Source organism: Setaria italica, chromosome VIII (genome assembly GCF_000263155.2).
Source record: "Setaria italica strain Yugu1 chromosome VIII, Setaria_italica_v2.0, whole genome shotgun sequence".
Classification (NCBI taxonomy): domain Eukaryota; kingdom Viridiplantae; phylum Streptophyta; class Magnoliopsida; order Poales; family Poaceae; genus Setaria; species Setaria italica.
The window spans coordinates 8,476,219-8,486,736 of record NC_028457.1 but is presented as its reverse complement, the minus strand read 5'-3'; the positions used below and the strand labels follow the sequence as shown (position 1 = coordinate 8,486,736).

Here is a 10,518-nt window from a genome sequence, read left to right as displayed (position 1 = left end):
TTGATTTTAAAAAAATTAAAATATATTTATATTGGATCTTATTTTGTTGCATAAATTCTATATACCATCATGGTTCAAATGAAATCCAAAACGTATTTACGTTTAAGAGAAAAATGAGATTGAAGTTTTGAATTAAAAAAAATCTCACCCATCCACCGCCGTACGGAGAAACCACCCATGCATGCAGCCTCCCACGCACGCGCCGACATCTGTCCACAGCTCCACCCTAAACCGCTCACGCTCTCGCATGTTCCAATCTCATCCACCCATTGTACTCCGGATTTCAAGCAATGGAAGATGAGTTGAATAATTTCTTGGGAAGATAGATAGGAATTCCCGGTAGCCCGGCCTTGCTGAAAAGTTTTGCTGCTGCTGCTATTGGAATGCTTTCGGCGAGGCTGCCAGCCCAGCCTTCATCCCCCGTGCGTTTACGTGGGCCTGGGCCAAATCTACACGATGTGTGGACCCATCAACAAGTTGCAACGCGCACGCACACATATGCCTCTTTGGGGTTGGGCCTCTGCTGGTCTCTCTCACGCACACGCGTGCCAGCGAGCGGCCGACGGAGTTTCCAAAGCTCGTAGCATGGGCAAGCCGTTGAGCCTCTCCAAACGCATGAACCATCCATCCTTTAATATCAAAAAAAAAACGCATGAACCATCCAGCCAAAATAATTCTTTGATTGTTTCTCATGAAAAAAAAATCTCTAAAAATGTATCTATGAACGAACTGTAGGTACGGAGTAGAAAATAACACTCTTCCACTTCACATAAACACGAACGAACATACTGTTCAGTGTTCACCGACAAGTACTGATGCTAGTGCTAATAAAGAAACACACGTAGGCGTAGGTGCAGCTACAGTGGAAGTTCGTTCGCCGGAGCTTTCGCAAAAGCAAACTAGGCACAGGCAAGCAGAGGGACGGGGTCGCGTCGCCAGCATCCGTGGCCCCCGGCCGGACGCCACGGGCAGACAACGCCGCGCAGGCGCATCTCACCCCGCTCGTCGTCTTCCATCGGTTGGCGAGCGGCGGACGCCACCCCCAGCCCCACCACCACGGGCTGGACCGCCCGGATCGCGGCCTCCGTGTCCTTATCCTCCTCGCCAGATCTCGGGCGAGATGCTTTGCACAATCGCACGCACGGGGAAAAGAAACTCCGAGACCCGGCACGGAAAACGCCGCTGCAAACCCAGCTGGAAAAGGAACGCGGCCGCCAGCTCATGGCATCATCTCCTTGGTCCTCGCCACGCTGGTCCCTGGTACGGCTGGGAGCGAGTGGAGCGGGGACGAAGAGACGGCGAACCAGCTCCTCCGCCAGCCGGCCGGCCTCGCTGCGTGTCGGCGTCAATCAAGCCCCAGCCGGGACGCCAAAACCGCTGGCGGGTGGCGGCCTTATCTCTCTCTCTCTGCGGATGGGATGGATGCGTCGCTTGGCTTCTCGGCCTTTCCTTCCTTTCCTTTCCATTATTTTAGGACGAGGGAGAGAAAATGTAATGGCGGATGGAGACGTGCGAGGATGAAAATGATGATGCAATACAGGTGGATGGCTGGCGGTTGGCCCTTGGAGGAGGCGAAGCTTCGCTTCACCCCCGCCTCCCGGCGAAGAAAAATAAAAATCTCGCGGCGATGTCAACTCTAAGCTTCTCCTCCTCATCGATTTCATTCATTGATTGATGGGGAACGCTGGACGCCAGCGGGGGGTCGCAAATCAGGATCGCCCGTTGTTTAGTCAGAAAAACATAAACAATAGCTTCCAGCTGATGTGATCGAGATGCTCTCCCGGCAAATCCGCATCTTGTTCAACGGCAGCTGTTCAACGCTTGCGAGGCGCCGGCCATGGAAGAATCAATCAAGACGAGATCTGCCTCTCCAATTGCTCCTCGGCTCATCGCCACGAATCAGATCTGGATCGAGATGGGAGTGGATCACAAGAGGCGACCTTGGATCTTACAGTACAATAGCAGTAGTAGTATGTACAGTAGCTGTTATTACTCGGCTAGCTAAGCATGGCTCTAGGACAAGAACAGCAAGAAAATAGTCTGTGTCCTTCACCTCGGGACAAAAACACCACCACACTAATCTCTCATCACCACCAGCAACAAAGGAGGAATCTTTTTTTGCTTTTCTACACCCATGGCTCCAAGATCTGGCGTCGATCGGGTCTCCTTCCTTCTTCAGCTCCTTCGATGGCACGGGCATACTAGTCGCGGACAGATGCGCAGATCTCAGATCCAGCAATGGCGGACACGGTGCAGGGATATACGTACTAGCAGTAGCCTTGATTTTTTTTTCCTTTTCTCTTGGTCTGGATCAGGGGAGGGCGAGATCCAGATGTTCAGATGCGGACGGACGTGACGGAGAAGACGAAGCCGGCGAACTCCGGCGGCGGGCGCACCACGGTCCAGTTCTTGGTCTTGACGTCGAACACCCAGACCGCGTGTCGCGCGCCGCCGCCCTCGCCGTCGAGGGCGCCGGTGACCACAACCTTCTCGCCGCCGCCGACGCAGACGGCGCGCGCGGTGCCGGCCTTGAGCCCCGGCGGGTACGGCCCGACCTCGGTCCACCCGCGGCGGGTGCCCATCCACTCCATCATAGCGTTCCCCTCGATGCACCACACGCGGCCCCGGACCACGACGTGCGCGGCCGACGGCGGCGCCCGGACGCGCTCCAGCCTCCGCCACGCCCGCGCCGCCGGGTCGAACCACTCGGCGTCGCGCTCGAACCCGCCCTGCCTCGCCGTGCGGTACCCGCTGACGGCGAGGAAGCGGTCCCCCGCCACAGTCGCCATGCCGTCGCACTCGTCGCGCTCCTCCGACATGTCCGGGAGCGGGTCCCAGGCGTCGGCCTCCGCGTCGTAGGCCTCGGCGGTCTTGAGCGCGTTCTTGTGCTTGTCGTGCCCGCCGGCGACGTAGATCTTGCCGCCCGCCTCGGCGCAGGCGAAGAAGGACCGCGCGGACCGCATCGGCGCGCCGTGGCGCCACTCGCCGGTGGCGGCGTCGAGGACGTGGACGTCGGCGACGGGCTCGAAGGTGCGCGGGTCCCAGCCGCCGAGCACCGCCACGCGGGTCCCCACCGCCGCGCACTGCGCGAACACGGGCACCACGGGCGGAGCGCCGGGCTCCCGGCGCCACTCCCCCGTGGTCACGTTGTACACGGCGACGCCGTACGCCGGGGTGCTGGCCGGCGCGTCGCCGTCCTTGGGCCCGTCGTCGGCGGACGGGTTCCCGAACTGGAGCATGTAGACGAGGTCCTCGTTGGCGCCCGCTGCGGCGCGAGCCGAGGCGAAGGACGGCGCGGCGGCGGCGCTCCGCCAGCCGCGGCAGACCCGGCGCAGAGCGCGGTAGGAGGCGTGGGGGACGCGCGCCAGGCAGTCGACGGCGACGTCGTCGGGGATGCCCGGGATCAGGTCGACGTGCTCCATGGGACCGCCACGGCCGCCGCCGACTCCTCTTGGGTTCTTCATCTTGGCCGCTTCTCTCTTTGCTTGCAAGCTCAGCTTATCTCTTCTCTCTCTCCTCTAGAAGGGAGGGGAATGGGATGCGGACTCGCACACCGGGGGAGCGGGATTATATAGAGGGGTGGAAGCGCGACGTGGCGCTCGGGGATTGGACCGAACGGCACAGCTAAGCCGATATAAAAATTACAAGCTGATGGGGCTCTGATTATGTTAAAGAAAGTACACCCCCCACTGTGACAAGGCTTTGGCAAAACTGGGCCTTGTTTAGTTGGCCAATTTGGGAGGTGCCAAATTACTGTTACAGCACTGTAGCACACTGTAGCGTTTCGTTTGTATTTGTGAATTATTGTCCAAATATTGACTAATTAGGCTCAAAAGATTCGTCTCGTAAAGTACAACAAAACTGTGCAATTACTTTTTAATTTCATCTACATTTAGTACTCCATGCATGTACCGCAAGTTTGATGTGATGGGGAATCTTCTTTTTGCATAGTGTCAAAGTTGGAAGTTGGGAGTAACTAAACATGGCCCTGGTGCTTGTTTTCGGCCGGTTTCTGATGCTGTTCTGTTCAGGCTGCTCTCAATGGAAGAAAACTTTTGCATCTTCCTTTTTTTTGTCTCAAAAAAAATAGTAAGGGAAGCAAGCTTTGCATCCTAAAAGATGATGGGAGGTAGTGGGCTGAAATGATTTTTTTTTACATGTGCCTGATCTAGAAGAATGAGTTGTGATGGTGCACAGTGTGCAGATGAGCACGAGGTGGTGGCACTGAGTATGTAAAAGTGAAACCTTGATCTTTTGCCCTGGGATGAGAAGGGACAAATGGAAAATGGATGAACGCAAGCTGCAAGTTAAAGGTGACAGTGACGGTGACCTGTCTAACAGCAAGTGGCCTTTTGGTGCCAAGAAAGAAAAGAAACCATGGTTGGCGTCCAATTGGTTACCGGCCAGAACGGAGAGACTTTTTTGCTGTGCCGTGATCTCATCCGGCTGCACAGTCCCTGCCCATGACAGAGTCGCCCATTATCTTGATCTTGTGGATAATCGCAAGAGTTATCTTCATCCGTCTCTGGTTTTTCTTTCTTTAATATTTATTATTAGATCTTTGGGATGAGAACTGCATTTGATGGACGCGATAAGAAATGGGAACCGGTCCATGAAGCAGCCTTGATCGAGGTAAGCTGGAAAAGGGGTGCCAGAATTGAAGCCGCCTCTGAAGCAAGACAATTGACCATGAAATCCGCAGACCGTCGTGTGTTCTTGACGGGGCACCTTGCTTGGCAGCACGAATTGGTCCTGCGACAGATGCTCTGATACATCAGGTCTGTGCTCACCGGGTTGACCTGCCGGGTAATGCTGTTTTAGCTGTTCATAACAACAGAAAAGCTTGCATCGATCTTTGGTCTCAAAAAAGAATTGCAAAAGAAAAGCTTTCATCTTCGGTCTGAAGAAACACAGAAGGAAAGTTTTGTATCCTCGACATGGTTGATGATGATGTTCTGAGATGATCTTTTTTATGTGTCTAGAACTAGATGAACATGAGCACAGTGTGGCATTGGGGCTGGCCGAGCTGTAAAACTTGATGCTGCCCCTTGAGAACAAAGCAAGTGGATCAATGCAAGCTGCGCGGAGGGCGACAGTGACCTGCAAGTGGCTTTTGCATGCTCTGAAATCTGAAGAAACCGTGGGTGTCCAATTGTCAGCGGCAAGAAAAAAGGAGGAGCCCAATTATGCCGCGCCGTGATCTCATCCGGATCCCAGATGCGCAGCCGGCCGTGCTGAGACATGCAGCGTCTCTGGATGGGAATGGGATAACACGACAGACAGTGATGCACAAGTAAAGATATCATTAGTATTGTTGATATAACCTCCTCAGAGCTCACTGATTGAGGTGCTGGGTGTTTGAACTGTTCGTCATGGAAAATCTTGCATCTTTGGTTTCCAAAAAAAAAGAGTGAAAAGTTTGCAACTTTTGGTTTGAAAAAGTGCACAAGAAAAGTTTGCACCCTAAAGATGGAACCTATCTATATTATGGACTGGGATGATCTCTTTTCTTTTCCCCCCTCTGTGTATAGTGTGGAGATGAGCACAAGGTGCATGGCATAGACGGGGTGGCCGAGCTGTGAAACTTGGCGATGTTGGCCCTTGAGAGTTGAGAACAAGTGGATCAAATGAAATTAAGCTGCGCGGAGAGAGGCGCGACACTGACCCGTGCATAACACAAAACACAAGTGGCTTGTCTCGTGCATGATCCGAATGGAAGAAAACCGCGGGTGCCCAACTGTCAACTGCCAGCGGCGGCCAAAGAAAAATCTCACCCGACCGGGCAGGGTGCTGACGGCCGGCGCGCCCGTGGATTGGAACGGCGCCGGGGCAGCACGGCAGGATAGCGATGCAGGTAACGGTAATTAAGATATTGTTAGCGTTTGTTATCAGATTAGAATCGGGGCATGTGTATTATATCGTGTGGGACCCCGCTGCTTGCGAAACGGGAGTTTACTTCTCTCTCTCTCCGTTTACTTGTCTTGGTTTTCCGTTTTGGAGATTTTGTGGATTATTTTCGTACGCAATGTCATTAGTATATTCATCGCATGTGGCATCTCGTGAAGCACCTGCGATGTGAGACTTGGGAGTATTAGGGGGTGTTTACTGTATGTTTGTATGCTAATTAGAAGGATTAAACATGAGCTAATTACAAAATTAATTGCAGAATCCTGTGCTAATTCGCCTGTGCTAATTCGCGACACTGCTAAAATTTAGCACCTAGTATTTAAATACCCCTTAGTATCTATCGTGAAGAAACGGAACGGTGTCCATGAACGGAACCACACAGCAGGCTAGGCTTGGGGTGCAAGGGCGGAATGGAAGTTGCCCGCGAAGCAAGGCAGTTGACACGCACCTCGGCAGGAGGAACTGGATGGAATGCTCTCATTCCAGACATCACACGCATGGAATTGGCAAGTGGTACAAGGAAGAAGAAACCATGCCCTTGCTAAAGCTAGTGTACTTGGTAATGACACAGCTGTATGGTGCTTGATTGACCACCAAGGCAGCCAGCGCGGATGGATGGCTCGTTCGATCGTCTTGGTCAGCGTCATCAGCGATGAACTGAACCTTATCCTGAAGAAGAGATGGGGAGGCCGCCAAACAGGACAGGCTGAAAGCGGAGTGGTCGGTGGCAAAGTCCACGGGCGCCAAGTCACCCATCCTGTTCTGCCGCGGCAGGGCTCAGATGGCTCGTCGTCATCGCCTTTGCCTGAGAACTCGCTGGCTCAGCTGATCCTACGGCCAAGGTGGACCGACCGGCGGCGAGCAATGGACATCGTGCTGCTTTCGCCCCCCGGCAACAACAGCATCAGATGGCGCGATTCCCTCACGGGCATCGCTGTCGCCGGACCGGAGGAGCACACCGGGCGGCGGCGCGCGCGCGGCGGACGACAGCGCATGTGAGGGTGGGGGCGGAGGCAGGGAGAGGCGTCGCCGTCGGCCGGTGGCGACCCGAGGCGGGCGCCCACACGGCCACTGCTAGATCTGCTCGCGCCTCCGTGCGTCCGCGCGGGGCGATGCACGTCACATGGCCGGCCACATGGGTGGGTGGGCGCGTCGATCCGTCGCGAGCAGCAGCAGGGGTCGACTCCAAGCAACAGCTAGCGGTGGGTACACTAGTTACTAGCAGTACGTGCTAGTGCGACTGGTGAGGAGGATTCAGGTTGCTGCTGCCTGGGCGGAGTCTGGGCAGGCAGCCGGTGGGTGCGGTGCAGTGGTTGTGGTTCAGGTTCCACTTCCACACTTCCCACTCCCGCATCGCATGCCAAGGGCATGACTGACCGGCACCGGCTCGGATCTCATCAGTCATCAGGTAACTGGCATTCAGGATCCCCATCCATCCTCGGCCGGCGGCGGTGAGTGCTTCTAGAAGCTCTCTGATTAGGGGTTTTTTTTTCCCACACTCTCTGCCAGCACGGCCTGCCGCAGTGCCGCTGCTAGGCTTTTGGTTGTCGACTTGTTCTTTCATATGCTGTGCTGTTGGATCCGAAGCAAAGGTCCCACAGGAGTACAGGACAGAGGGGACCATGTGCTTTCTTTCTTCGTGCCGTCACCATCCAACGATCGATCGATCCCCAGTCGTATTCTTCTTTCGTTCTGCCATAGGAGGAGTACCTCCTCCTTTGCTAACGAACAGCAAAAGGTCCGTTCAGATGAGATCGGCTGACTCTGCTGCAAGCTCCACAAATCCAGATACATGTACATGCATCAATGGATGCCGTTCCCACCGCTGCAAATTAGCACACTCCTACAGTAGCAGCGCCCGCGCATTATTCGTGACGGCGACCCACCGACCGACACCCGCGGAGGATCTGGGACGCCCACCGCCGGACCGCGTCCACACCCGCGCGCACGCCATCAATTGCGCCGACCTCGACGTGCCCAGCGTACTGTTGCGTTGCGCTTATCGCCGTGCCATGTCAGACCCGATAGAGCGAGCTAGCTGGCTGCTCCCTCCGTTCCGCACCTGCATTTGTCGGGCCAAGTGCTACGTATGATTTCCGCAAGCAGCCACATTTGCCGCATTATCCCTTCAGAGCTCAAGGCACAAATCACCGACACCACCATTCAGGGATATACCTGCTCCAAGGACCAAAGCATGAATCCATCGTCCCCACTAGCTACAAGGGACCAAAGCATGAATCCACCATTACCTTAGCCTCCACTTCGTAAGAAGAAAAACTTGAAGGCTTCGATCCCACCACCTCCAAAGTAGAAGAAGAACCCACCTCCTAAGGAAGCAAAGTCTCCACCTCCGATGCTTCCATATGAACGAACTACGGAGGAAAGTCATGCGATATCTATGGCTGAGGTTGCTGCTCACTTCGGATCAAAAAAGAAGCCCGAGGAACCACTAATTGATAAAGCAACAAAGAAATACTTTAAATCCCTAGTGGTTAAAAAGTGGTGAAAGAACCCATCTCGGACTAAGATCACTCAATCACAAAGGCATTTGAGAAGAAAAAAAATCACGGTCCACCATTCCCCAGCTCGGAGAACAATCTCAACAATCGATCGATCCGGTCAAAGTGCTTTCAAAAGAAGGTGAGATTCTAACTCAATGGATTGTTGAGACCAATCTCACAAAAGAGCAACTCCTAGGGGAGCGATATCGAAACTCACCAGGTGTTGGTAAATGGGAGTTTAAGTTGGGGGAACCTCTTGTGCAGCCATAGTTGGTGCCTCACCTGCTAACGAAAATGTATGCATTTCATAAATGGCACATGGAGGCAGCTGCAGATGGACGGATCAGGTTCGTTGCTCAGGTTCAAGATCGTGATTACTTTCAAGGGCCGGATGACATATGGATTGAGTTTGAAAGTCTATGGTACTTATACCATCAAGACACCCTTGACAAGTCCCTCATTAGTGCATGGGTTCTGTAAGTGTTTGCTCTGATTTTTACATCCTAACTCCTACATTAATAGTGCTCCATCTTATCCCCTCTTTTATTTTGTATCATGCAGAATGAAAATTGGAGAAAACATATCTATCATGTCGGTTTCATGGACTACGTACAATTAAGAATTTAATGATCATATCAGTGTAGTCGGGTGAGTTTAATGGCGGCGATTTACGCTGTCCTGGATACGATGGTAAACTAAAATATGAAGATAAATACGATTGGTTGTTAATGTATTTTACTCGTAAAGTCTAAGGACGTTGTCTGAATAAAATACCGTCAAAACCAGGTTCCACTTGCCATCAACCCTGCAGTTTTTCCACCCCATGCGGCCAATCGAGACACCGTACGTCGTGCTGGCGTGCCGTGCGGCCGTGCCTGGCGCGTCCCGAGATACACGCCGCCGCCGCAGCGCAGGGTCTAGGCCAAGCGCCCAAGCTATTGCAGACTATAGGGAGGTCGTGTCTCCCGTGCGCAGAAATTGCCTTTGCAAGAGGTTACGTTAGCAGCCCGGTGGTGGGCGGCGAGAAGTCTCCAGAGTCCAGAGACCTTCACAAGAGAAGCCAGAAGCACCCGCGCGCGATGTCACGGCCGGTGAGCTTGACGCCGCCGCCAACAGGTGATCCAGGCGCAGCCTCCGCCTGGACCTGGTTTCCGATCACGTACGTACGGAACTCGATCGGGACCAGGACGCAGGACACAGGCGTCAGCAGGAGTCCGCTGTACGCGCGTACGGCCGGACGACGCAGCGACCGAGCGAATCCCCCACTCGACGGCTGGGCTAGCTTTACCCGGAGCGAGCTCATGTTCACCACGCCGCCGCTACCGATCGGCGCCGTCACGGCCCGGACCTTTTTTTTTCAAGTAAAAAATCCTGTTGTTCTGGCATAATGATCGTCTGCTTCGTCATTGATAATCAACTAAAATACGGCTGCCTCAACCTCGACCTGCCTTGTAGTAGCTAGCTATTGGTTGTAATATCGTCGCAAGAAACCTTAGCTACTAGCCCAGTACTACCACAAGCTTCGCAAAAAGGGCAACCGATCCATCGAGCTTCTAGAAAACCCTGCTGCGGGAGGACAGGGGGGCGGCGGTGGGCACCAAAGCACTACCGGACAACAACGCAAGGACGACGACACCGAGGCCGGAAAATATCGGCAGCGTTGCTTCTTCTCTCTCCCCGAACGAGATCGGTTAGCGATCGACCGAGATTGGGTTAGCGATCGACTGCGCACGCTCAACTGATCTGTTAGGTTGGGACGGTTCGGTTGGATTTATAAGCCGGCTGAAAGCTGAAACGGCTGATTTATTGTGAGAGAAAAACACTATTCGGTGGCTGATAAACCGACTGATAAGCTGAAGCGAATAGAGCCATAATATTATTATCAAGTGCACCTGTCGATCAGGACGATCGGATAATTAAGGGGGCGTTTTCTTCCACTGACTTATTTTTAGCACGTGTCACATCGAATGTTTAGATATTAATTAGGAGTATTAAACGTAGACTATTTACAAAACCCATTACATAAGACGAATCTAAACGGCGAGACGAATCTATTAAGCCTATTACGCCTAACTAATCCTCATTATTTTCTTCTTCTCTCCCCCTCTTC

At 53.6% G+C, this 10,518-nt stretch overlaps 1 protein-coding gene across 1 annotated transcript; it reads right to left on the bottom strand.

Moving 5' to 3' along the window:
* Nucleotides 1-1,838: 1,838 nt before the first annotated feature.
* Nucleotides 1,839-3,538, bottom strand: LOC101768885 (F-box/kelch-repeat protein At2g44130). The gene has a single exon (XM_004978919.3). It carries the CDS (start codon nucleotides 3,462-3,464, stop codon nucleotides 2,337-2,339), a length of 1,128 nt encoding a protein of 375 aa, XP_004978976.1. The 5' UTR covers nucleotides 3,465-3,538; the 3' UTR covers nucleotides 1,839-2,336.
* Nucleotides 3,539-10,518: the final 6,980 nt, after the last annotated feature.

What these genes read in the sequence shown, in the direction of transcription:
- LOC101768885 (XM_004978919.3), bottom strand. Translation starts at nt 3,464, where the DNA reads ATGAAGAACCCAAGAGGAGTCGGCGGCGGCCGTGGCGGTCCCATGGAG.